Source organism: Pangasianodon hypophthalmus, chromosome 21, assembly GCF_027358585.1.
Source record: "Pangasianodon hypophthalmus isolate fPanHyp1 chromosome 21, fPanHyp1.pri, whole genome shotgun sequence".
Classification (NCBI taxonomy): Eukaryota; Metazoa; Chordata; class Actinopteri; order Siluriformes; family Pangasiidae; genus Pangasianodon; species Pangasianodon hypophthalmus.
This window is the reverse complement of record NC_069730.1, coordinates 7,598,186-7,625,108: the sequence shown is the minus strand read 5'-3', so window position 1 is coordinate 7,625,108 and position 26,923 is coordinate 7,598,186. Positions and strand designations below refer to the sequence as shown.

Here is a 26,923-nt window from a genome sequence, read left to right as displayed (position 1 = left end):
TTTTACTGTGCACTGTCACTTAGTGTCATTTGGTTTCAGAATAAGTCAGACAAAAAGCATTTTCACTCCTTCCTTTCTTCAGACTTGATTTCCCTATCTATGTGCACCCAGATCTTTCTGTCATGAGCTCCTCCATGTTATTTCTATCATGAGATCTCTCGTGCAATTCAGAGAGGAAGCAAGAGTGGAATATTGCACATACCTGAGACTATAGGGCCTAATGACATCAGCCATTCAGTTATTGCCGTTAGGGCTACTGAGAATGAGAGACTTTATGATGTGTATTTTATCTCTCCACCTTAGCCCCATTTACAATCTCCATCAATATGCCCATGCTCTCTACTTGAACTTATGAACAATGGTAAATCCTTCACCACCATTAGGTCTACCAGGAAGCCATTTCAGCATGCTAAATTTGCTTCAACAATGCAGCAGTTGGTCATCACTAGATATATGAAGGAATTCGGTTGTTCCTTGCTAGTCACTATGCAGCTTACCACTACCTGGGACCTCTCCTTGGTGCTGGAAGCATTATCCCTGTGGCCATTTGAGCCCTCCATCTTATAAGACAGCCCCACACCTGGCATTGGCCTCAGGCTTTAAGTTTTTCCTCAAGCATAATCCAGCCTTTATGCCTAAGTGCTTCCCTGATTACCTGTGTGGTATGGAAGCTATCTGCTTTTCATCCACCACCTTTTTCCTCAAAGGCTGACTCCACTTTGACCTGTGTGTTCTATATACATATACTGGGACAGAACAATAGAGGGGTTGGGTTGGAGGGCAAGCAGTATGAGGCCTTCCTTGGTACTGGATGCATACTGGATGCATACTGGATGCATACTCCTATCTGTCAATTCAGACTTGGTGCAGCTGGATGCTTTAGCAGAGGTCAGGTACGTATGTCCCTCCTATAGGTAGATCTCTCCACTCGATGTTTCAGAGAACTGGAGTAACAGTAATGTTGACAATTGTTCCATTGTTATTTTGACTAAAATGCTATTATTTTGCACAGTTTAACTATATTTAAATTGTTGTTAAGGTATATAGTGTATGCAGAACTTATTCAGACCCCTTTACACTTTCTTCATTTTGATACATTATAGTCTCATTGCAAAATGGATTAATTTTTTCTCTTCAATATGTAAAAATACCCTTGAATGAAAACACAAACAGGTTTTGACAAAGCTATGTTTTATTGAAAATAATTTTAAAAAACATATTTTTAAATTATTAAAAATATCACATTGACAGAAGACCCTTTGATATTACAGTGTAAAATGGTAGTTGAGAGTGTATGCCATAGAAAAAGCAAGGACAAAGGACCTAGACCTCTAAGATAGGATCGTGTCATGGCACAGATCTGGGGAAGGGTACTGAAAAACAGTGAAAAACAGTTTTTATCATTGTTAAAAGTAAGGAGTGTCCAGATGCAAGTCACTCATCAGAAAAAGGCACATGACTCCTCAACTCTACAGTGAAGCATGGTGGTGGCAGCATGCTGTAGGGATCTTTTTTGTGCAGCAGGGATTGAGAAGATTACCAAAAGGATGAACAAATTAAAGTACAGAAACCTGCTTAAGGGCACTTAGGACCACAGACTACAATGAAGGCTCATCTTCCAACATGGTAATGACCCAAAACATGGACAGCAAAGACAATGCAGGAATGGCTTTCCATCAACTGTCAATTTCATCTGATAATAGCAATAGTTGCTTGAAAATCACCTTTTAGTAATTAACCCCCTTTAAATACATAACAACATTTGTGTTCTTTCATCAAATTTCTATAGAAGACCTTGCAACACATGCTGGATGAATTATTTAATAGAATGTTTCACATTTTTAACCTGTTGTTAAGGGAAAAGTATGGTAATTTTATTTACATTGGTACAGTGTTAAACGGCTTTCTAAGATGTGTACTCGAACTGTTGGATAACACTGCAAGTAAAATATTAAAATTTATAGCTGTTTTTCATTTACATTACAGATGTCTGGTCAGTGGAACACAGTGGGATAACAGACAAATACATGTCATTTTGCAGAAGTGTAAAGCTTTCATTTATAGTGGTAAATAGTTACACTGTCTATCACATCTACCAATTGGAAAAGTGAGACTAAGCTTCCTATGAGACACTTGTGTTCAAATACCACAGTTTTTGAACTTCAACTCGTGACGTCAGAGGATCTCAATGTGCTGGAAAGAATGTGTTACATGATCTGATAGGTCTGTGTACATGACCTAGCAGATGCCTGTGATTGGAAATGACTGTAGAATGAACTCCTTATCACTCAGTGAGAGGATGAACTGTCAAGTTTTATGATCTGTAGTAAATGACATACTGAACAATTGAAAATAAGTGGTGTTCACTAATGGTTTTTGTTATTGTTTTATCTGTATCTGTGTATATTGCGACAATAGCAATATCCAGTGTTGAGGTCAGATAGTGATAAAATAAGGCCATAGGTGCCTCAAGTATGACTCTGCTCTAAATGATGTTTCCATTGTATCTTTATTGCTTTCTTAAAGTGATTGTCTCTGTAAAATGCCTACTCTGAATAAATGGGTTCAAAGTGATCTTTTCACTTTCTTTGTTCATTAAAATGTATAGCTCCAGTGACATCGGCTACAGTGACATGCTTCATTCTCTGTCTTTACCTTTGTTGGTTCCCTTGTTAGTCAAGGCCATATGGGGTAGAAATATATATGTTCAAGGTTATTGTACTGTAAAAGAGTGTCATATCTTTGATTACTGGCACTCCCTGACCTTGAAAAATTATCATAACAGATTGTTTACTTTAATATCTGCTGAATACACTTCCGTAAGCCTGCCATTATACACAATGGTATTAGAATGATTCGACAAAAATAGTATGTACAGGAAAATTAAAACATTTCACATAGTAAATACGCAGCAAGTAGAAATAAATTAATTACATTTAACAAAATTATTCAAGTTACTGTTTTTTAAATACTAAATGCATCACTTACACAAATGGTTTACTCGTCTATAACATAAGAAAAGACAAGAATACAAAATGTCATTAATAAGTTATAATAAATAATTTAAACTCTACATGTGAAACTAAGGCTTTTCTTTGCTTTTAATACTGAGTATCCAGGTGAATTTTCTCCTTCAAGGAAGAAGAGTCCCATCAGCGAAATGTTAGAAATGTAACCATGTCCGTGTACAGCATTGTTGTGCACCATTTTTGAAATTTAACAGCACAGTAAAATTTTTCCCAAAACTGTAACCATGAGCCGGCTTAAAACCTTTAGGCACAGTGGCATTTGGTAACGATTAAATCATTGAAAGATGTTAGTTTCAGCTTTCCCCGGCTATCGTAGTGCATGAGAATCATGGGCTCATAGTCTGCTGGCACGCAACATGGGCGAGGCGTCGCTCCTTTGGTCAATCGATGTAGACGTGACTTTATCTGAGTGTGCATACTGGCTGGTTTGTAATTGTGTGGGCAAGAGCCATCACAGAAGTACATTGTGTAGCCAGCAGGAGCCACAATCCAGTCTGACCAGCCGATCTCCTCAAAGGAAACACTCAATGACTTCCGACCACAGTAGCTGTCATCCTCAAAGCTTTCTCCATAAGTGGAACGAGGTTTTCTCACTTTACCATCCATTAGCTTAAGTTCCAAACAGACCTGTGGAGTGGGTACAGTTTCACCTTCTTTGTTTCTAACAAAGCCAATGTCAGCAATTAGTAAAACATCACTAGTCTTCACTAGCCATCGGTTAACTGCAAAAGTCACATCCATTGTAACATTGTGGCCTCTTGATTTAAATTTTTTTGAATAAAACACCTTCTTCATATAAGAATGGGAGGTTAGGTGTATTCTAACCAGAATTTTCTGATTGTGCAGTGGTTGGTCAAAATTGTTATCCAGAGGTCTTTGAAGTCGCAGCTGTGCTTGTGCCAAGAGAAACTCGTCTGTTATATGAGACTCCCTGTGAAAAACAGCCCTGAACCATTGAGTCACTGATTCAGGACCAGTCTGCTGAGAATTCAATGGCTGCACTGTAAAGAAAGATATTCATTAAAATGCTGTCATGGTTTTATTTTTTATCTCTGCATATGTTTAATAAGTTTTTAAATATACAGTTAATTACAGATGTAATTTTGCCAAATGTTCATAATACATTTTTTAAAGCACCAGAACTGGTAGAAAAGCCTCAAAGGAATAATTTGCGCCTTTCAGCGCTCACAGCTATTTTATCAGTTATCAAACACATTTCGTGCCATTCATGCACTTCTGAACATAACAGTTGACAGACTAACCAAATAAACAAGTCATTTATTAAAAAAACAGTTATATTTTTGTTCATACTTTGCACAGTAATGTCACTTAAACAGATTTAAGATGCAAGCTGTCCATAAGTTCTATTGAAATTGTTCATAAACTACCTTTGACTAAGGAGTCAAAATCTTGTTTTATGCAAAATCAGTTAACACTATTCTACAAAAGACTAGTCCTGGACTACAAGAATGTTAAGTGTTAAATATCTGTTGCCTCAACAGCATAGTCCAGGCTTAATCTGAGTAATGGCCTTATTTTATTTACCTGTGGTATGAAGGAAGAAACTGGAGCCACTCTGAAAAGACTGCATATCCCTCCTCATGTTCTGATATTGACGGTATATTCTGATTAGTTCCTGATAAGACGACTTTCCTCTAGATGGTGGCGGTCTGTCCATCCCTAAGTACTCCAGCATACTAGTTTTAAGAGCCTCAATCTGTAGAGTTTGATTTGTTCCTGTATAATCCTGAACGGCTCTGGATACTCGTAGACTGGAACTAAATAAGACAAGCCAAGCAAAGAGAACATAACATTGAGTGGCTGGGTTCTGCATGACAAACTCTTTTTCTGATGCTCTCATTGTAATGGTTGATGAAACTCCAGACATACTTTCCTTTATAGTGTAGCTAACCACGCCCACTGCTGGGGATTGTATGCTTTTCCAAATTACCATCTATCAAACCACCATAAACCACTGCATTGTAACAGATATTACTTCACAGACAATATGTGTTCATCTGTATATTTCATAAACCACATTTACATATGTACTATATGGGAAATAATGAGTGTGATGGTATGTAAAAAATGAGGTAAAAATATTTTTTGATATAAAATCAGTACACACAAAATTATGTACACGTGTATTGTATTTTCAAATAATAATAAGTCACCGCACATTTCCAGCAAACTGTACAAAAATATATAAAAATTCTTGACTCTTACACAGCGTGGATGAGTCATACACCTTACCTTGTCAACAGCGTTTGCAATAATGACACCACCCAGCCTTGTGTCATTCTGACATGTTTGTGTGCTATTGACCTTGATTTTTTTTTATTGTAATTTGCTAATCTTTGTCACAGACTTATGCGGGTATGAAGAATACAGTAAGGTGTTAATTATTTGCACCATTTAGTGTACATGGGACATCAGCTAGAACTGCAAAACACAGGTTGATATACAGTAAAACTGATTTCCAAAAGGTTTTGCTCAACAAAAGGTGATAATTTAAATAAACCTAATAAAACATTGCACGTGTAGAAAAAGCATTCTAAAGAATCCTTTTGAAAAATTATGTGAAAGGTGCTCAGATAGGTTTCAAACATGCATTGTAACATTGGTCATGCCAGATTTCAAAGGGAACATTGTTGAGTAATCAGGCTATTTTGAGGAGAACAAAAGGAAGGTTCTATTTTGAAATATGAATGTGACGTTTACAGCAACGCATGTATACCAAAGATAGTATGCTTCACCACACCCAGAGCAAACTCTCTTTTGGGGGTGGGTGGGATATGGGGAGTCAGACAATACATTTTACAGGAATAAGTTTACAGACAAATAAGTAATGCCCATTATATTTCCTTTAAATATTATGGACAATAATCTTCCAGTTTTTCTAATTAATTGTAATTTTCATTCAAGGCAGACAGTCATGTACCATGCATCATTATGTACTGAATCAATTATTACTATGTTATAAATAACATCCTAACGGTTTCCGGTAAACAGTGTTATCATATCAAATTATGATAAGTGATTACAACATGAACATAGCTTCTACCTGAATATTATGAATGAAATGAAAGCAATTGTAATGGTACAATTAGCCATTATAGAAGAACTATAGTATATAGGGAGCAACAATCTCATGTCAAAGCAATACATCATTTTTTTAGCTTGTTAGACACATTTCTTTCACACATTCCAAACAAAGAATGTAGAATGTGTTGCTCTTTTTCTATATGTCTTTATGCATGATATATAGATGTTGAAGCACACAAAATCTTAGATCTAATCACTGCAAAAATATATATCCTAGCAAGTAAAAAGTATCTTGGAATAGGCAAATTCAATCAATATTTATCATTACATAGTTATTAAACAAATATAACATTATTAAGCCTATTTCGGGATATTCGAAGCTTGAAATTGTCTTATTCTATTAGCAGATAATTTTGCTTATGTTAAGCGTTTATTTCTAGGAATAGCAACATGATCTGCATAGAATAGAATAAGGCAATTTTAAAAATAAGACAATTTAGAAATAGGCTTAAGTGTCTTATATTTGTTATATAATAATCTCATAATGAGAAATATTAGATAGCTTTTCCTTTATTCCAGATATCTTCACTTGCTATAATTTTTTTATCGTTTCATTTAGCATTTTATTTATTTATTTTTTAAATTCATTCATCTTCAGTAATCGCTTTATCCTGGAATATTGGAAGTGAGTGAGAGAGAGTACACCCTGGATGGGATGCCAGTCCGTCTCATTTCTTTAATACTATTTGTAATAACAAGTTAAGACTAAATTTGCCCCATTGCACAATCATTTATAGCTCTTTCTGTCCTTCACTGACTGCATATAACCATACTGCTGGTTATGTGTGCTGTATCTTAAACAACCCTATCAACAGATGACAAACAGACCAGACCACAACAGCTGACAGATGAAGATTTTTCAAACAGAAACAGAATCACTTATTAATTATTCCAGGGCTCTTTTTCAAACTTAATATAAAACAAAAAGAACAATATTCCATTAATATTTAAATTAACAAGTCCGTCTATGAATTTCCTCCACGTTAACAGCAATAATTTCTCAGACTTCTTCAACATAAAAAATTTAAACCAATACGGTTATTTCTTGTTTGTTTTGGATGGAGAAGCCTTTTCCCTGCTTCTGACAAACAACAGGTGACAGAAGTCATACATTTTCAATGGAAAGTCACACAGGGGTTAAGAGGAACACTGACTCTGTGGATGCTGGGATCTAATTGAGGACGCAGATGCATTGAAAATGCTAAACTTGTGCAACTAGAAGTAATATACTAACCAGCCACTTTATTAGGAACCCCTGTACATCTGCTCACCACGGTTGTAAAGAGTGGTTATTTGAGTTACTCTAGCCTTGCTGACACCTCAAACACATTGACCTCGTGTCTGTGTGGGTTTCCTCTGGAATCTCCACTTTCCTCCCACCTCCCAAAACATGCCCCTATAAGTGAACGGGCTACTTGCTCTCTTTGACACATTTCTCGCATTTCTGGTAGTTGGACCAAAACCGCCAAAGGTTGGAGAAGACCAGCAAAAAGCACAGTGCCATTGAATGGAACGGTGGTATCCAATTTCAACTGAAGACATCCCGTTAGCAACAAGACAAGCTACTTTGCAGTGAACTGTGTAGGAGTGAAGATTAGCTTGGGTGTTTGTTTCTGTTTATAGGTATGTTCTTACTTTCATAATTGTGCATATATAACAAAGCATACAGTTTGAAGTCTTTCTCCAGCTTGCTAGAAGACACTGGATACACTGAAGACAATGAAGACAGCTGAACATCACTGACATTAATCTTTGGGGGCTCTTGCAGACACGGAGTGAAAATACCATGATTACGACTGCACTGAATGAACTGGAAATGCAGGAACCATGGTAATATAATGCGGAAGTGCTTGTGCAAGAAGCCAACTGACTACGCTAAACTGCCCCTACGTGTGCATGGTTCTGTGCTTAACTTTAACTTAAATTAAAGTAAAAATTTAAAAAGATTCCACACATTATTGCTGCAGCAATGCAATTGGACCCTCTTGCTATCTTAGTCACACATAGAAGCGAGCCAAACACGTCTTATTGTCGCTAGAACTGGCTCTACAACATTATGCAACTACAGTTTTCGTTGGTTTTTGTTATTTTTGTTGTTATCGCTGGATGCTTTTCATGGCTGCACTGTGTGTGATTAATGGCTGTTAGAGAATCGTGAATACAGAATACTAGTGCATTTTCAGTGAGCGCATCACAGGATCTATTTGTCTCACCCTCATTTTCACAAAAACAGCTCTTCAAAAATGCGAGAGGGTTCAAAGATTCAGCTAGTTTGCGAGCTACACATCAATAGTGTGTATGAGGGAGCATGGCATTCATACCTAATCACATTTGTTTGTCACCTAGCAAGCTACAAAAAAAGTCATAGCTAACATAATATTAGGCTACATGGACAGAGTGCCAACCTACTCACACACTATGGACAACTCAGAGATGCTAATCAGCTAACAATGCATTTCTTTGGACTAGGAGGAAACCAGAGTACCCAGAGGAAGCCCCCAAAGCACAGGGAGAACATGCAAACTCCACACACACACACACACAGGACAGAGATCGAACCCCCAACCCTGGAAGTACGAGGCAAACGGGCTAACCACTAAGCCACCGTGCTCCAGGCTACAGTTATGAAGTAAACTAGAATAAAGTATTCAGTATAAGTATCTAATGGTAGCTAATAATACAATTCAGTGTTATACTTCCAAACAATGAATATCATTAACATAAAAAGTTCAGTGTTTGCTCACTTGTTTGCTCTTTGTGGTCAGTGGGTCTAGGGAATAGTTTGCTTCTGTGTTAGCCAGAGATGTTGTAGTGGGAATTATGTTATTATTCAGATTAGCCTATCACAGTGAGATTTACCAAGTCATTCAGTATGGTTAACCACACTGAAAATAATAATAATAATAATAATAATAATAATAATAATAATAATAATATCTTACTGGGGTGGCCAGAGGCTTGGCCTTGCTTCAAGCTAGAGAGACACTGGCTACTCCTTAGCCCATGGGGGGGATGATGAGGAGCCTGAAACACTTAAATAAATAAAATATATTTATTTATATAAATAAATATATTATTTGTATAAATAAAACCACTGTGTGATCTGTACAATTATATTGATAAGTGTGACATTGTCTTGCATTTTGGGTGCAACAGGCATAGAAAAAAATACCTTTTTGACAGTTCCACTGAAAATGATTAAAATAAACATGCTAAAAATATGCCATAAATGACATAAAACCAGATCTACTGGATTCCTATTGGTTAATCCTGATTCTCAGTAAAGTGACAGGTAGCCAATAAAATGTGATTAAATGAGGTAAGGGAAGCCCTTGTTTAACCTTTAATGAACATCATTATGGCATGGAGATGATTCTGCACCAGACACAATAATCCCCTGCTGAACACATCTGTAGAGCCTTGCTGATTTAACAATTATTTAAATAGATTTCAAAAATACAGTGCAGAACTAATGTTATTCTGTTGATTAGAAGGTGGAATTTGGTGTCATTAAACAATTTCAGACATAGTCATCAAAGGAGAATAAGCACTAATAAAAAAAATCCCACAAACTTTGATCGGTTTGGAAGTTAACACATGTGAGCAGTTTAGAAGCCAAAAGAGAAGTTAGTTTCCATAAGCCCACGTGACATATTTCAGTTCACATCAAAAGACCCGGAACCGGAAACGTATCTGGACTAACTGTACGCTATTTTGCGCAGAAATAATATCTTAAATTCACAAATATATTGAGTATTCGAGAACAAATATTTATTAAACACTGAAATATAAATAAAATAAACCGTAATAAATGGAGAAAATGCCATTTTTATTTTAGGTATATATAGGCTCCTCGCACCACGTGACTTCCTTTCCCAGCGAAGCTGAAATCATGGACGCCAGCCGCGTGCAGCCTATCAAGCTCGCCAGAGTAAGAATGATTTAAAATACTGCTTAGTTTCGGCCAAAATGTACATTTAATCGTATTTATAAAGTAGCTAAAACTTCATTTGTTGTTTTTATGCCAATAGAAATGAACAAGCACCACTCTGTTCGATGTATAAAGTGGTTGTGTGATTCGGGTGTGATGGTGGTGTCAGGCTAACGCTGTTCATGGGCTAACTAGCTAGCTGCAGGCGCTAGCCACGCTGTTGTGTTTTATGAGCCGTGTATATGGCCAGAAGATTTCGAACAGAAAATTATATATTTTTTTTACGTTACAAACGAAATGTATACACACTAGGGCAGATTTGGCTGTGTGGTGTACGTCTGCTCTTGGCAGCGTTGTTATTAGCTTGTGTGCTGAAAACATGAAGTATGTAGCCTCTCTGCTAAACCAGTGCGCCGTTTAAAGTCTGCTATCTTCTGCAGAGTGTTTAATCTGTTCCTCTGTTCCAGGTCACTAAAGTGCTCGGGAGAACCGGCTCCCAGGGCCAGTGCACCCAGGTGAGTGTATAACACAAAGTACCACACAGCTGTAATATATATATAAAATTAATTTAAATGTCATATCTAACCTAAAACTGAAGCTTCTAACATTATTCTTGTATGTGTGTGTGTATATATGTGTGTATATATATATAGGGCTCTTCAACAGATTAGGAAAATGCCAGTGGTTATATAAAATAAAATTGCCCACAATAACTGAAAAGTTGCTATCAATAACCTTAAATGAGTATCTTTTTTTTTCTGTTAAATGTCATATCTAACAAACTAAAAAATATATATATATATATATATATATATATATATATATATATATATATATATGTATGTGTGTGTGTGTAAGGTTCAACACTATATGTATGTGTGTGTAATAAATGTGTGTATGTGTGTATATATATATATATATATATATATATATATATATATATATATATATATATATATATATATATATAGAGATAGCTTTTATAAACTGTTGCATTGATCTGGTGTAGGCAACTTGGCAGCTTTATGCTGTATGAAAAGACTAAAGCTTTGCACTAAAGTTGGCTTTATGCTGTATAATTGTGGGCCCAGTTTTTGCACACAAAGGCTGCACATTGTGCAAAGGGAAACAACGTGCAAAGGGAAACAATAGTGGCAATGGCGAAACATAAATGAAGCACAATAATGGACAGAAAAAAATCTATTACCTCAAGCTTAATTTGGAGACTGTATGTTTCTCACCCCATTTTAAGCATAGACTTGAATTGCACTGACAAGTAGAATGTAATTTTCTTTAATCCGTGGTCTGTTGAGGGATCTTCAGCATGTAATCTGACATTGAACGTTATCGTACAGTCTGCTATAGAATTTGGCCAAGATTTTATTGGGATCATATCATACAGTGTGATGAGTAATATTCTTAAAAGACTGGAAATTACACAATATAAAAACTATCTTAAGAGTGGCATCCCTTTCCATTTTTTGGGGGGGGGACACCCCATGGTAGAGGTGTAACGCTCAGGCAACTTGAATTGATGCATAAAAGGCAAAGATTGAGAAAAAATTGAGCATACAATCAAATAGGTTATCGATTTTATTGTAATTGATTATTAAAGAGCTTATTGTAAAGGAACAGACAATTGGTGTGTAAAATTGGTCATTTTTATACTATGGTTTGTTTGACCAACTTTGGTGATCTGTTGGTCCAGTTTTTAACTGTGATTCAATATTAAGGTAGATTAAAAAAAAATTAAAAAACAGCACATTATTATTGGGTTAAGGATTAACACAATTAATACAGGCCTTAATTAATTTAAAGCTCTTTAAATAAACAGGCTTTATAAGCTGTGAAGGATTTTGACTTCATCGTACACTTAAATTTATATCATCTCTTGATTCAGAGATGGTTTTGTTTTTCATCTCTCTCCTGTTCCCCCAGGTGCGCGTCGAGTTCATGGACGATAGCAACCGAACCATCATCAGAAATGTGAAGGGCCCAGTGAGAGAGGGAGATGTTCTGACACTTCTGGAGTCTGAAAGAGAAGCAAGAAGGCTCCGATAGGTTAGATATTAAATGCACATTTCCCAAGGAGCATCATATGCTTCGACGGGCCTGAATCACAACACCTGACATGCATAAATGTGTTTCAAGTTGGTTTAAGTCTGTCTAGTAATGATAGTCAGTTAAAACTCAATCTGATATGGTACTTAAAGTACATGTCTAGTGAAGAAACATTTTAAAATGTATGTGGGTGAGTCAAATGAAAAGCTTAAGTTTTTGCATTGTTAATTGCAAATGGCTGTCACAAGTGTATCATTTTTGTACATTATCTCCATTTCATTCACTGCAAGTGTTCCAATGCTGAACAAGTGTCTGGATTCCTCTTGGAAAAAATGGCTCAGTTGTAATTTGTTACATTTAAGGTTTTTGTTTGACTTACCCTCATAATTAATAGTAATGAAGTGCATGAAAGTGTTGTAGTGGATGCCATGGTACTAACTCCTTTTCTCTGCTTTCCCCCATAGTGTGAGCTGGTTACAAGCTTTGAAGACCCTGGTCCCAATGAAGCAAGTCACCACCACCATCAGCTCATAGTTCAGATACATGCTAATTCAAATAAAATGAAAAATTGGTCATATCCTCTGTCTTGTCTTGTGGGTATATTATCCTTATTTTGTTTTTTGGATAAAATCTGGATAGCAACATGTTGGTCTGTTACTGAGGTTTCAATAAATGCACACAGCCCATAATTTCTTGACTCTGCCACCTGCTTTGTATAGTGACATGTGAAGCTCCAGATTTTTCATGTTCTTATTACAGAGCAATTTTTCTAGTTGCCCATTTAAATGTAGAAATTTTGAAAAGCAACAACAGAAACACTCTATCAACACTGAACAGAATGCCAGTTGATCACAGAAAACGTTCTCTTACATGAGCAAACCGAAATACTGAAAATGTAAAGTAACAAATCCTCAGGATACCACACTTTTCACTGAAACATTTAAAAACACCACCCCACAAACAAGGGTCTTTTTACATAGCTTGCCTGAAGAGGCCCATTTATATGGGCAAAGATGTTTAAGAAAAAGGAAAATATGGCAATTGTGGACTAGGTGTGTTGCAAAAGTATTTAGTTATAATGCAAACAAAACTAGAGAGGTGTCTTGATTTCCATGGTAATGCCTGTTTTTATTGTATGTATTTAAGTAGAAAAAGAAAAAAGCCCCTGTCATGTCCGTACAGTGCCATTAATTATATATACTATATGACCAAAAGTTTGTGGACACCTGACCATTACAATCATGTGATTTCTGAACATATTTTCTTTTGCTGTTATAATAACCTGCACTCTTCTGGAAAGACTTTCCACTAGATTTTAGAGTGTGACTGTGGGGATTTGTGCTCATTCACCCACAGGTGCATTACTGAGCTCAGGTACTGATGTTAAGCAAGGAGATCTGGGGTGTATTTGGTGTTTCAGTTCATCCCAAAGGTGTTCAGTGGGGTTGAGGTCAGGGCTCTGCAGGACATTCAAGTTCTTCCGCTCCAACCTTTTCAAACCATGTCTTCATGGACTTCGATTTATATACAGGGGCATTGTCATGCTGGAACAGGTTTGGGCCTCTTGGTTCCAGTGAAGGGAAATTGTAATGCTACAGTGACTTTCCATACAGTTGTGTGGTTCCAACAGTTTGGGGAAGAATCACATATGGGCGAGATGGTCAGGTGTCTACAAACTTTTGGCCATATTGTGTGCATGTCCCATAACATTGTTTTTGCACATTATTTGTTCTGTAACGGTACTCATAAAAGGTCTACAATGTAATTGTAAACGAGGTTAAAACCCACATTTTATTGGCTAGCCACTCCGATGGTGTGAAACAGGATCATGCCATTTTTCCGTTTTTGTTTGAAAACTGCTACCCAGCTGTAGCTACACTGAATGTAAAAATAAATAAATAAATAAAATCAGTGCCTTGCATTAAATGTAATACATCTTCTCTTTCAAAATTCTTGGCATTCATGCATCACTGTCCATATGCACTGCACATGTGAAGAGATATTTTTCAAAACTTGGGAGAATTAATAACAAACTGCATAGCACCATGACAGAAAACATTGTTCTCTTGAACTCTGAGAGATATGGATAAGACATCCGGTGAGATACTTGAGGTTTTCTGCAGGAGGAGAAAAAGAGGTTGATCTGGTTTCATAAGCTAAGATATAATTTCCCCTCTGTTACTAGCATGTTACATTAATTACACTTATTACTGTGTGGCCACTTCCAACTCTACTACCATTGTCAAGTTTGCTGACGACACTGTTGTGGTGGGCCTGATCTCTGATAATGACGAGAAGGCCTACCAGGAGAAGATTAAAACCCTGGAGAACTGGTACCTGGAGAACAACCTCCTCCTGAATGTCAGCAAGACAAAGGAGTTGATAGTGGACTTAAGCAGAAAGCAGGAGAGGAGCTACCACCCCCTGTGGTCAACAGGACTCCAGTGGAGAGAGTGAACAGTTTCCGGTACCTTGGTGTTCACATCACACAGGACCTGTCATGGTCCTGTCACATCGACACCCTGGTGAAGAAGGCCCGGCAGCGTCTTTACCACCTTAGACGCTTAAGAGACTTTAAACTGCCCTCTAAGGTGCTAAGGAAGTTTTACACCAGCACCATCAAGAGCATCTTAACAAAGAAGCACAACCTGGTTTGGGAACAGCACCAAGCGGGATAGGCAGGCTCTCCAGAGGGTGGTGCTATCAGCACTGTATTTTTATACTTTTTAAAAAAATACTTTCCCATTTTCTAACTTGTACTATGTTGTACTGTGTCGTACTGTGTAAGGTTGTGTGTGTGACAAATAAAATTTGAATTGAATTGAATTATTTTCTGTGGAACTGTCATAAAGGTATTTAATTAACATTAACAGGTATATTTCCTCATTCCCTCCAACCCTACTGCCACTGGGACCCAAAGTAGCTTGATGCCGCCATCTGGTGTCTGAAATAGTTCAGGTCAGTTGCTCTGGTGATTACTGAAGGGACATCAAATGACTTCAAACTAGTGGTGTGTTTCTGCACTGTCCATTAATTGCACATTTACTGATCCTCTATTGTATGATGAATTTTTTATTCACAGATACTGACATTGGCTTTGAAAGGTAGAACAGTCCCAAGAGAGAGAGTATGGAGAATCATGAAAACAAACTCAATGACCAAATGCATCAATATGCATGGAATTATGGGAAATTCACTTCCAGATTCACTTCCAGTGTTTGCTTTTGAAAGATATAGTGACTGATATTTTTAAATGTAATTGACAAAAATATGCAAAAAAAAAGCCGGTCAAGGAAGCTGTTAGCATTGAAAATTGTGTCATGTTCCTTCCCTTCACATAGTATATTCTCTCTCTGCTTCAGTACTACTGCATTTAATGGAAAATATTTACAGTGGGGACCAAAAGAGACTAGCTTGAAAATCTGGGATTTATTTTCCATTTAAAATTGGAAATAAACAGCAAGTTTTCGAATTTTGAAATGTTTAAAAACTAAGAAAAAGTAAAGTAAAACTAAAGTAAGAAAGTAAATGTTCAATATCTTAAATATTTAATATCCAAGATTCTGCATATTTCTGGGTTTCTATTTAAATATAAACAAATTTGTGATATTGACCATGTTAACTGCTTTGTACAAAAGGTGAGATTTTCCTCATGCCTAATCTCTTCTATTAAAGCACTTGATCAGATGACACTCTGATGGATTTGATCTAAAATGGATCATAAGGTTTTGCACAAACTTGTGGAGGTCCAGGCCAGCTCGAGTGCACACTGTCATTAAAGCACAAAGAGGACATACCAAATACTAAGAAAACTCTGAAACTGTAAATTGTATATATTTCAAAGATTGTAATTTTCACTCAGGTTGTTGTTTATAATATAATTTGTAATGAAAATTGTTGTATTAAATTAGAAAAAGAATGCAACATAGAAGCATTTTCTCTAGTGGACTCAGACTTTTGTATATATCCACTGTATATTTTTACTCAATTAAATTTGTAACAGATCGGATTAAATCAAATCAACTATCAGACCAAAGTATTAAGCTATCAGTACTGTAGTTACACTTTCCTTTACTGTTAGTGTTTGTCTATATATTTAATACATATTTTGCATGTGTGTGCTTTCAGCTGCCATGAGGCTAAAGCACTTACAAAGGAACGTGACTGACAAGGGAGGCAGAGCCATTAAAATATAGCAGCTTGTATTTGTTTTGTTTTCTAAATTTCGTTTTTTCACTGTTTGTTGAAGTTAAACCCAAAAGCTGCTGTGATATGCACAATTATAAATGATTGCACATACCTTATTTTTTAAATATCAGTAAAAACCTCTCATTTTGAAGTCATTTTTTAAAACTATGGTAAATCAGATGAAGCTGGTTCAAGATGCAGGATTGTTTTTTTATGACTCAGGATTCTGCTATTTTAAATGTGTAGACGTTTTAACAGCTCTGACTATTGTGTGTTCAGAGTTTTGCATGTTCTCCCTGTGTCTGTGTGTTTTACCTCTGGGTTCTTGGGTTTCTTCCTTCCACCCAAAAACATGCCAGTAGGTGGACTGGAGACTTTAAATTCTCACTAGGTGTGAATGTGTGTGTTAATGTGTGTGTGTGTGCATGGTACCCTGCAATGAACTGGCGTCCCATGCAGGATGTTTTCTCGCATCATGCTTTCTCACATCATGCAATGTTCTCAGAGTAAACCTCAGATGAATAAAGATGAATGAATAAAATATGTATTAAATGTTCAGAATGACATCACAAATGAATGTGCAGGATATATGCAGGCAGTCTATAGAGGACCCATTGTTATATTGCCTGAATAGTGGTGTGAGTGCAGTGTGGGATGTCTGTGCTGGACCTGCATGGGTTTTCCTGAGTGTTTGCCCAAACCTGCTCTGTCCACAGCAAGCCACATTCCAGAATGCTTGTGCGGGTCCACGGGTTTGCACTGGCTTTCCCAGTCCTGCACTACCCACTGTAAGCCTGCAGTGAGCCGAGGGTGAGCAATGATATTTGTGTGAACAATGACCCTAGGTTTATTGAATCTTTTGACACTGTTGACCATAACATACTTTTAGAGAGATTGTTCTCAATGGGTTCAGGTCTCATTTAGAAGTTTGAGGTTATTTTGTCACCATCGGCATTTGTGAATTGGAGCAAACCTCCCTGATATCCGGAATTCCAAAAGGCTCAGCTTTGGTGCCTGTGTTATTCACCCTCTCTATGCTCCCTTTAGGCACTATCTTCAGATAATAATATTGCAGAAGACAGTTGGATATATTTAGCTATTTAATCTAACACCTGTGATGCCATAAACTCTCTATTACAATGCATAGAGCATTGCAATAATGCGATATAGCAGATCATTTTATCAGGCATAAAAAGCTAGTGCTCACATTGAGTCAAAGGCCCTAAAGACAAAAGATCAAGTCTGAAATCTTAACATACTACTGGACACAGATCCTACCTTCAGCAGCCATATCAAAGTAATAAATCAGCAACTACCATCTAAAAAACATACATAGGATTAGAAACAGGACATGGAGAAGATTATCCAGACCTTCATCTCCAGCAGGACTATTGCAATGGTAATTACAGAATCGATTATAAAGGGCTGCTACTTGTTTAAAAACCACTTAATGGCCTCAGACCAAAATATATCCCTGACCTACCTGAAGAATTAAAAAACCTTGCAAGTCAGCTAGTAATTAGAACAATGAAATGGTGTGGCAGCATTTAGCTATTATGCCACTAACTAACTTCCAGAAGATCTCAGATGTGCCCAACCTGTAGCCATTTTTAAATCAAGGCTGTATTCATGTGACTTTAATTAAGACTCACAGGCCAGAAGTATATTTTAACAAATTTCTTTTTATAATTTTAATTATTTTATGCATTTTAACTCATGTACAGTATTTTTGTAAGTAATTTAACTTATGTTGTTGCATTGTTTTCTCTTGTGCTATACAAATAAATGAGCTTGGCTTTGCATTGCTTTCTACTAGCCAGCTGGTTAATATGAGCTAATGTGGATGGATTTCTGATACAATGAGTCATATTCATAAATATTTTAAAATATTAAGTCCTTTTTTATGTTTAGAGGCACACTAATCCAAACAAGAAGACACTGGGCAAATAATCTTTTCCTTTTTGCAGCAGCTTTTGGAAATGTGGTTATTAAGTAACAGAATTATTAGACTATTAAAACATTTACAACTCACTCAGTTGGGAATTTATTCTGAATCCAAAACCAACAGATACCAGTGATCTGGTTGGGGGTACCAAATCTCTCTGTTCAATTAGGACAGGAAATCTCCTTGAGAAGGAAGCTGCCAAGGTGTTCCAACTATGAAACACAGCAGTGAAAAACAAGTTATTGACAGCCATCTTGGGGCCACAAGCAGGACCCTGTGGCCTAGTTGCTGAGGTCTGTATTAGAATTAGAGGACAAAAGGCATATAGTACATGGTCAGGTCAGTCATTGGCCGGTGCATTCTGTTCAAGCTTGCTGCCCAGCTTTACCAGGGAGAACCACAATCGATAATATACTAACCTGGCAATGGTAAAGAGGTCCACTTGCACCTGAGTTTGCCAGACCTTTCCCACATCTGGGTTGCCACTCAACAATGCATCTGCTGCACCATTGTACAGCCCTGGTATACAAGTTCTCAGTGAGGCTAACCATAGATTGGGGCCCCTGATAAAATTCATGGGTGAACTTTGCAGGGCCCTTTAGTGGTGAGGGAATACTGATTAGGGCCTGGTTCATGACTTGGCCCCTATTTCCTAAGGGCCTGAGGTATGTCTTCCTAAGGCTTGTGTGAGGCAAGCAGTACTTTTGTGGGCATTGGAACACACTGGAACAAACTGCACTTTGGATAGGGCAATTTATAGTAACGGGACTAGGCGAGAGTTGACCCATATCTTGGCCTAGGTGTCCCACCACTAGAAGCAAGATGCACAACTAGCTCCCCTACAGAAGACTCAGTTTTTGCAAATTAGAGTGAATGTTCTAATACTAACAGAAAATGTATTGGCAGCATATGCCACATGCAGCACAACATTGTTAAGTTCTCTAGAATGTTATCAGTATATCTACAGTCTGTGCTTTGGCAGCATGAATCTGGAGGTTTTGTCTGGTGAGATACCAAACAAGGCTCAATGGCAAGCATGTGGCCCAACCTGATCTGCTCACAATCTGTCATATAAGATAGAACACATATTCACTGTATATGTTATTAACATTTTTTATTTGAAATTATTCATTTGGCTCATGCTGAAAACAACTTAAATGTTAATGGGAATGTCAATGTACGATTGATCACAACTACTTTGATCTACAATTTTCCAATGATAAGTCACATTAATATAGCCCAAAGCATGAGAGGGAGAAATGATCAGCTATGATCAACAGAGCAAAATGGGTTTTTGGAAGTTTACCCAAAATCGATTATATTTTGTAAGTGCTTCATAAAACCTAGAGCCACTTTGGTAGTGACGTTCAAGCAAATGATATTCATAGCTAAACACCACCACACACCTCAGTGTGTAATGTAGCAGTATGGGAGGATAAATTACACAAGAAGTAAGCCTTAAAGAATTTCCAAACACCACTTTGTGTAATGAAAAAATCAAAACAAAAACAGTGACATTTAGAGATCATTTGGAGGCATTTTGGTTGAGTGCAGTATGCACTTCTTTCTTTCTTTCTTTCTTTCTTTCTTACTTTCTTTTTTACATTCTTACTTTACTTACTTACATGGTCTTGCTGAAAATATTTAAGTAACCGGAAAAATGAGTTACTGTTGCTGTTTTGCAGCACTGAGGCGCTGCTGTTTTGGTGAATTTCCTAACACGTCCCACACACCCCACCCCCTGACTGGGACGTCCATGCGGGTGCATTGTGAGTCACTGTCTGCTCAGGTGCTGCTTCTTTCACCTGCAGAGAGAAAAACAACTGGGGAACAGAGCGAGAAAGCACACTAGACAATAATAACCTCTTAATGAATCATTCTTCAGTAAAATAATGAAACAATGGCAGTATCCTTGGATTGTGTATGCAATAATCATGCATACATGCAAAATGTATATAAAATATAATAAAAATCATTTATTAAAATAGATTAACCTGAGGTTGCAATAGCCTACTTAGTGTCACTACAGTTAATCAGTGTTGAATAAGATATAAGTATTGCATTATTTCACTGTGTAATGGAATTTAAATAATAATAATAATAATAATAATAATAATAATAATAATTGTTATTATTATTGTTATTATTATTTTAAGACACATTTGTTTAATTCATAGTTTTAAGCAAAGCCTAAAAAAGCCTAAAATTGTATCAGTGAAGACAGTCAAACCATTAAAGTGAAGGATGGAGTGATGGAGTGATGGAGTGATGGAGTGATGGAGTGATGGTTCTTAAACTCTTCTTCCTTTTTACTTTTTTTGTTTGGAATTTACAGAGCTTCTTTATCCTCCTCCTTATCCTGGCTGTTTAAAAATGCTTATAGTCAGGTGTTGAAGCGAGAAGTACATTTAAAAGGCAAATCAAAACAAAACTTCTGACACATAAAGGTGTCACTATAGGCTGCACAGGAAGATAAACACCCTGCTAATCTGAGCTTGACATTCATTTCAAGGATTTTATTTCCTGATCATCTTTATTTGTAAACAGATATATCGATATATCGAAAAAACTTAAATCTTCATTTTTATTATTGACATATAGCTAGCAGCATTTCAGTTATTATATCTGTATCTCTGTTTATAGCACAGTTAATATTTATAAAACCTTTTCTTTACGTATAAAACTGGCACTTATATCATTAGAACAATTATTAATACTATTTTCCGTTCAATTTAGGAATTTTAATGGAATTTTACAAAAAAACAAAAAAACAAAATAAACAAAAAACCAACCAAAAAAAAAAAAAAAAACAACAACAATCAAACAAATAAAAAAAAAAGCTAGATATAACATACAATAGGAATAATTTGAGACTATGCAGTAGTTAAGAGTGTATTTGTAATAATTTATAATTTGCAGTGATGCAGCTTTTATTGTTAGACATGCATTTTGTAGAGTAAAACGTGGGCAGTCTGCATTACAAACTATTTCTGCAACATCCTCACTACAGAACTCCTGCTCGCGCGACTCACTACAGAACTCCTGCACGCGCGACTCACTGCAGAACTCCTGCACGCGCTGATCTTCACTACAGAACTCCTGCACGCGCTGATCTTCCTATTGTATGTTATATCAGAACTCCTGCACGCGCTGATCTTCCTATTGTATGTTATATCAGAACTCCTGCACGCGCAACTTTGCTCAGTTAACCTTTAGCTTCAGGCTTCATTGGAATACTACAGTCCTGAATAAAAGAATAAAATAGGCTATATATTACTTTCACGGCTTGTGTAGTTGTGTGAAACAGTGATGTGTTGGTCTTCCTCACTTGTTCGTTTGTACTGTATTTTTTTAAAACATATTTTATTGGAAAACTTGGAACAACAGGACCAGTGAGATATAATAATAGCTGTAAAGGTGTCTTTATATAAACTAATAACTTGACAGTCAAAACACGACCTCATACTCTAAATGAACCAGATCAATAGACAACCCTCCTGATTTATAATTTCTAAATATGTATTTTAAATTCTTCTGAGTAATTAAAATGCACGCGCTTATTTTTTTTTAAATAAAATAATAAAAAAAAACACAACGGCTTTAGTCAACACAACGGCTCAGTATTTCTCAGTAGCCGACAAATATCTTTTTTTTGTTTTTGCTAAAAATAAAAAAAAGTTATAAATTCATCATCAAAACAATATGAGTAAGCTAACACTCAAAAATTAAGTTGCTGAATATACATCACTTAATAATAAATATTCATTTTTCAAAATTAATCTTCATTAAGATCATTTAAAGAGCTGGATAAAGCAGTATATTGAAGTAAGCGGAATATATAATAATAATAATGATAATAATAATAATAATAATAATGTTGCTGTCACCACAATAAGTTCAAGATCACTGCATCATTGTAAGAGAAATTAGTTTATTATGAAAATAACTAGGGGAAAAAATGATTTAAAAGTGCTACCTGAACATGGTCCCCGGATTGTTGCAGACATTAACATTATTCAGTAATAATAATAATAATAATGATAATAATAATAATAATAATAATAATAATAATAATAATAATAAAAATAATAAATTATAATAGCCCACAATCCACACACAAATATCAGTACAAGTTCGCGTTTGCCTTCGCGTCGCAGTTTAACATCCTCATCATCCTCAACAAAAACAATAATAACAATAATAACATCAACAGCAACAGCAAGCCCTGGGGGAATGCCACTGAGAAGCCTTGCCACCTTCACTGCTGTGTGCTAATGCTCATGCAGGCCACACTGAGAGTGCACTTCAGGTAAACACTGTGCTGACTGCCTTGTAATTCTGGCCATTCTTCAGCTCACTTTCTCAGTCTCACTGGACTGATTAATATCTCTATGAAATATGAAAACCACAAGTGTCATTTCAGACTGATGTTAGACCCGTTCACATGTTCCTTCTCTTTACTGAATTTGAAACTTAAGACTTGAACATTAATGATATGAAAATACATTGTAAATGTGATTTAAATGGCCCATGGAGAGCTACAGAGTCAAACACTGCAAACAGATCACACCTAGTTTCATTTACAGTGAAAAGACCGACAAGTGTTCACTATTTTCACTGAACTGTATATATATATATATATATATATATATATATATATATGTATATGCATGAGAGACCATTTTGATCCACATTTCCATTCTGCAGCAGAGATAAGAAGCACAGCATCCAAACCTCATCACACCGGAGACATTCCCGAGTTTGGTTCCGCGTCAGCTGCACGCGCACTTGCGCACATCCCGACATTTCAATCTTCAGCCCTTGACACATATAAAAACATCTCTACAACCACAAGTCCGGGTGTACAGTGATACAGACACAGCTATATATCGATCCGGGTGTGCAGTGCGGAGTGTTTGCCCTCGTGCTCCCAGTAAGGGCAGTGCATCATGGGAAGCTCTGTGGGCTGCCGCGAGCACGCGAACTGCAGCCCGGTGCCGTTTCCAGTGGGAACTGGAGGAGACGCGGCCGGACTGAGCTGCTGATGGTGCTGGTGTGTGTGGTGGTGACTCATGCCGTTGTACGAATTGACGATGGCCGGCAGTGTCATTGTTTGCATGCGAGAGTAAGGGCTGTATGAGGAGTGCGCGGACAAGCCTTTGACGTTCACCGGGCTCACGTTCCCGCTCGCCATTTGGCACGACGTGTAGGGCATGGGCGCAGGAGGTTGCGCCAGAGACCACGAGTTGTTCATGAAGCCAGGCTGTAAATATTTAGGCGGAGAGAGGTAACTGTAAGTGTCCCCGCCGAAAAGAGACTTGCCGGGTTGGAAGTGTGCCGGTGGAGGTCTGAACGGCCTCTTCATGCGCCGCCGGCGTCGGTAGTTTCCCTTTTCAAACATGTCCTCACACGCAGGGTCCAGGGTCCAGTAGTTACCTTTCCTTTCTCCACCGCCCTCCCGGGGAACCTTGATGAAGCACTCGTTCAGTGACAGGTTGTGTCGGATGCTGTTCTGCCAGCCTTTCTTATTCTTCTCGTAGAAAGGAAATTTACTGATGATGTACTGGTAAATACCTGAAAGTGTCAGGCGCTTCTCGGAGCTGTCGCGTATGGCCATGGCAATCAGCGCCACGTACGAGTAGGGCGGCTTCTGAGTCGCGTCGGCTTTTTCTGCGCTTTTCACCGCCACACTTTCACTCTTAGCTTGCTCTTTTTCTGCCTTGCTGCCTGTGCTGTCCATCAGGCCCGTGCTGTCCTCCTCCAGGCCCAGGTAGGCGGCCATCATCTCACACTGAGCAAAACTTAATCCAGCAGATGTTTAGAACTAATCCTGTGAGCAGCTCTGAATGAATCCTCACACGCAGAGGCTCTGAGAGGAGCGGAAATCACAATCCCCGTCTCACAGGTCAAATGTTTCACTGCCTCACGCTTCTTCTCAGACAGATCATCCAGGAGAAGGAGGGCAAAACGCGGTCTGCTTTTCGTGTAAAGCCGGCCCCCCTCAGCACACACGCACACACACACACACGCGCGCACGCACGCAGGCACGCACGACATAGTCATGTCAAGTTATATACGCGTAATTAACAATCACCGCTGGGCAATAACAGGTAACGTCTGGAAATATTTCAGTCTTTAAAATATTTATTCGTTGAATAAACAGTTTTTTTAATGTAGAAGTTCACAAAACAAGGTTGTCTGGAAAAGTCTCATTATTATTATTATTATTATTATTTATGTTGTATAATAATAATAATAATAATCATAATAATAATAAGTAGTAGCAGTAGTAGCAGTAGTAGCAGCAGCAGCATTATTATTATTATTATTATTATTATTATTATTAGTAGTAGTAGTAGTAGTAGCAGTAGTAGCAGCAGCAGTATTATTATTATCATTATTATTATTATTTGTAGTAGTAGTAGTAGCAGCAGCAGTACTATTATTATTATTATTATTATTAGTAGTAGTAGTAGTAGTAGTAGTAGCAGTAGTAGCAGCAGCAGCAGCGGTATTATTATTATCATTATTATTATTAGTAGTAGTAGCAGTAGTAGCAGCAGCAGTATTATTATTATCATTATTATTATTATTTGTAGTAGTAGTAGTAGCAGCAGCAGTACTATTATTATTATCATTATTATTATTATTAGTAGTAGTAGTAGTAGCAGCAGCAGTATTATTATCATTATTATTATTATCATTAGTAGTAGTAGTAGTAGTAGCAGTAGTAGCAGCAGCAGCAGCGGTATTATTATTATCATTATTATTATTATTATTAGTAGTAGTAGTAGTAGTAGTAGTAGCAGCAGCAGTATTATTGTTATTATTATTATTATTATTAGTAGTAGCAGTATTATTATTATCATTATTATTATTATTATTATTAGTAGTAGTAGCAGCAGCAGTATTATTATTATTATTATTATTATTATTATTATTATTATTATTATTAGTAGTAGTAGTAGTAGAGGCTCTGTCACCTGTAAATAATTTTTTTTGCCTGATCAGAGTGCTCTCTCCTGAGGAATGTGCGGGAAGCGGTGAGAGCACTGATTGGCGTTGACTAAGAAGATGGTGTACTTGGGTCAGCAATCTTAAAAAGTGCTCCATTAAAAGCAAAAAAACCCAAATTCTTATGATCAGAGATTTTCTTCCCGCTGAAGTTTAGTCCATTTAAATCACAGCTAGTTCATGCCATGCAACAGAATTTCCAGTATATTAGTGCTGAGAGTACTGAGAGTGCTGAGAGTACTGACAGTACTGAGAGTGCTGAGAGTGATGAGAATACTGACAGTACTGACAGTACTGACAGTGCTGAGAGTGCTGAGAGTACTGACAGTACTGAGAGTACTGAGAGAGTTGAGAGTATTGACAGTACTGACAGTACTGAGAGTGCTGAGAGTGATGAGAATACTGACAGTACTGAGAGTGCTGAGAGTACTGACAGTGCTGAGAGTGCTGAGACTACTGACAGTACTGAGAGTACTGAGAGTGCTGAGAGTACTGACAGTACTGACAGTACTGAGAGTGCTGAGAGTGCTGAGAGTACTGACAGTGCTGAGAGTGCTGAGACTACAGACAGTACTGAGAGTACTGAGAGTGCTGAGAGTGCTGAGAGTACTGAGAGAGTTGAGAGTATTGACAGTACTGAGAGTACTGACAGTGCTGAGAGTACTGAGAGTACTGAGAGTGCTGAGAGTACTGACAGCACTGAGAGTGCTGAGAGTATTGACAGTACTGACAGTGCTGAGAGTGCTGAGAGTGCTGAGAGTGATGAGAATACTGACAGTACTGAGAGTACTGAGAGTACTGATTTTACACAGGTCCGTAATAGACTTAGTTCCCTTTGGATTGAAGTCGGTCACTGTTTATTAGAACAGAAATGAATTTGTGTTAAAAAACTGTAATTGACGTAAAAAAAAGCTATGCGCTCAATATGCTTATTTTCAGAAACTGTGCTCGAGCACCGCACAGGATTTTGGTGACACATTGTCGACGGATTGACATGAAGAAGAGAGAGAGAGAGGCATTATTTTGGAAGCGTCTAGTCTTAAAAACTCTTCCACTATGTTACTCAGTAATCTCTCTTAATACAGACTGGCTGATTTAGTACAGTCTAAAAATAGCTGAGTTACTACCAACACAAATTAGCTAATTAAAGCCAAGGACTTAATGTAACCCAGCAAAGTGGACTGTTCATTTAACTCAGCATGGTGTCACCATTCAGCTCAAGTTTAGCTTAGTATTCATCTGACTGCTGGTTCAATTTGACCTTATTATTTACTTACTAATTTCCCTACAGTAATAATTTTGTGTGCAATTAATGCAACTCATAAATGCAATAAACACAAACAAAACAATCTTTTATAAAAAAAAATACTCATTTATATTTAATGAAAAAAAAAAAGAAAAAAAAATACTCATTACAAATTATATAAAAATGGAAACATTTTTTTAATGACATGCATTTTAATAAGCCTTGGAATGAATAAAATACAGTTATGTAATAAACATGTTGTACTTGTCGTTAAGCTGCAGGAGGTGGAAGCAGCCACAGCTCTTCTTCGTCAGCTAGGATGCCAATTACCATGATCAGTATCATGTATCAATAGCATAACTGTGAATAGTTTTTGGTAGGTTAATAAATATAAGTACCTTTAT

At 37.1% G+C, this 26,923-nt stretch overlaps 3 protein-coding genes across 5 annotated transcripts; 1 reads left to right on the top strand and 2 right to left on the bottom strand.

The window, feature by feature from the left end:
- Positions 1–1,248: 1,248 nt before the first annotated feature.
- On the bottom strand, positions 1,249–9,781 carry LOC113543252 (bone morphogenetic protein 2-A). 3 transcript variants are annotated; one of them, XM_026941351.3, is made up of 4 exons: positions 9,708–9,781; positions 9,077–9,166; positions 4,575–4,807; positions 1,249–4,030 (listed from the first exon to the last, which is right to left on the bottom strand). In XM_026941351.3, exons 3-4 carry the CDS (start codon positions 4,723–4,725, stop codon positions 3,273–3,275), a joined length of 909 nt encoding a protein of 302 aa, XP_026797152.1. In that variant the 5' UTR covers positions 4,726–4,807; positions 9,077–9,166; positions 9,708–9,781; the 3' UTR covers positions 1,249–3,272. The 3 variants fall into 3 exon arrangements, with proteins under 3 accessions (XP_026797152.1, XP_026797153.1, XP_026797151.3); XM_026941352.3 differs by lacking the exon at positions 9,708–9,781 and adding an exon at positions 9,307–9,518; XM_026941350.3 differs by lacking the exons at positions 9,077–9,166; positions 9,708–9,781 and having other exon boundaries at positions 4,575–6,220.
- A 175-nt stretch (positions 9,782–9,956) lies between these two features.
- Positions 9,957–12,703, top strand: rps28 (ribosomal protein S28). Its single transcript, XM_026941535.3, has 4 exons — positions 9,957–10,065; positions 10,533–10,580; positions 12,004–12,126; positions 12,591–12,703. The coding sequence occupies exons 1-3, from the start codon at positions 10,027–10,029 to the stop codon at positions 12,124–12,126; spliced, it is 210 nt and encodes a 69-aa protein (XP_026797336.1). The 5' UTR covers positions 9,957–10,026; the 3' UTR covers positions 12,591–12,703.
- An 8,057-nt stretch (positions 12,704–20,760) lies between these two features.
- foxl2a (forkhead box L2a) lies at positions 20,761–24,270 on the bottom strand. Its single transcript, XM_026941284.3, has one exon. It carries the CDS (start codon positions 24,042–24,044, stop codon positions 23,142–23,144), a length of 903 nt encoding a protein of 300 aa, XP_026797085.1. The 5' UTR covers positions 24,045–24,270; the 3' UTR covers positions 20,761–23,141.
- Positions 24,271–26,923: the final 2,653 nt, after the last annotated feature.

Coding starts and splice junctions, on each gene's coding strand:
- rps28 (XM_026941535.3), top strand. CDS start 10,027: ATGGACGCCAGCCGCGTGCAGCCTATCAAGCTCGCCAGA. Junction 10,066..10,532: donor AGCCTATCAAGCTCGCCAGA/GTAAGAATGATT, acceptor CCTCTGTTCCAG/GTCACTAAAGTGCTCGGGAG. Junction 10,581..12,003: donor CCCAGGGCCAGTGCACCCAG/GTGAGTGTATAA, acceptor CTGTTCCCCCAG/GTGCGCGTCGAGTTCATGGA.
- foxl2a (XM_026941284.3), bottom strand. CDS start 24,044: ATGATGGCCGCCTACCTGGGCCTGGAGGAGGACAGCACGGGCCTGATG.
- LOC113543252 (XM_026941350.3), bottom strand. CDS start 4,983: ATGGTAATTTGGAAAAGCATACAATCCCCAGCAGTGGGCGTGGTTAGC. Junction 4,031..4,574: donor TTTCTTCCTTCATACCACAG/GTAAATAAAATA, acceptor CTTTCTTTACAG/TGCAGCCATTGAATTCTCAG.